Source organism: Charadrius vociferus, unplaced genomic scaffold (assembly GCF_000708025.1).
Source record: "Charadrius vociferus isolate BGI_N301 unplaced genomic scaffold, ASM70802v2 scaffold92, whole genome shotgun sequence".
Classification (NCBI taxonomy): Eukaryota; Metazoa; Chordata; class Aves; order Charadriiformes; family Charadriidae; genus Charadrius; species Charadrius vociferus.
Genome location: NW_009647874.1, coordinates 6,145,644 through 6,146,080, shown reverse-complemented (window position 1 = coordinate 6,146,080; position 437 = coordinate 6,145,644). Strand labels below are relative to the sequence as shown.

At 61.3% G+C, this 437-nt stretch overlaps 1 protein-coding gene across 1 annotated transcript in view; it reads right to left on the bottom strand.

Annotated features, from left to right (window-relative positions):
* The window catches only part of GABRG3 (gamma-aminobutyric acid (GABA) A receptor, gamma 3), a gene marked incomplete at its 3' end in the record, with an annotated part of 182,274 nt that extends 182,036 nt beyond the window's left edge, over nt 1–238 (bottom strand). The window contains exon 1 of the mRNA XM_009883134.1: nt 186–238. Within this exon, the coding sequence (XP_009881436.1) occupies nt 186–238 (53 nt within the window). The remainder of the gene's footprint in view (nt 1–185) is intronic.
* Nucleotides 239–437: the final 199 nt, after the last annotated feature.

Sequence of the window (437 nt, the reverse complement as noted above, 5' to 3'; positions counted from 1 at the left end):
AAGCCGCCTTTGGGAATAAAGCCCCGGTACCGCGGGGGGGTGGGGGGTCTGGAAGAGCCCGCTGTCCTTCCCGGGCGCCCCGAGTATTTTGGAAACTCCGGCGAGCGGGACTCCAGCCCGCAAGCCCCGGTGCGAGCGGGGGATGGGAGAGTGGAGGGGTAGAGGGGAGGGGAGTGCGGACTTACCAGGCGTGAAACACTGAGAGGAGGAAGAAAACCGGCAGGAGCTTAGCGGACATGATCCGGGCAGCGCTGTCCAGGTGAGAGGCGCGGCAGGACGAAGGGAACGTTGGAGGGTGTTCACATGAAAGGGAGAAGGAGGCAATCAGGGGAAGCTGTCAGCCTCTCTTCCTCCGTCTTCTCAGCTTTATACCCTGAAGAAAATAACCCCTTTCACACTGCTCCGGGAAGGGAGGGGGGGAGGCGAAAAGGAAAAAA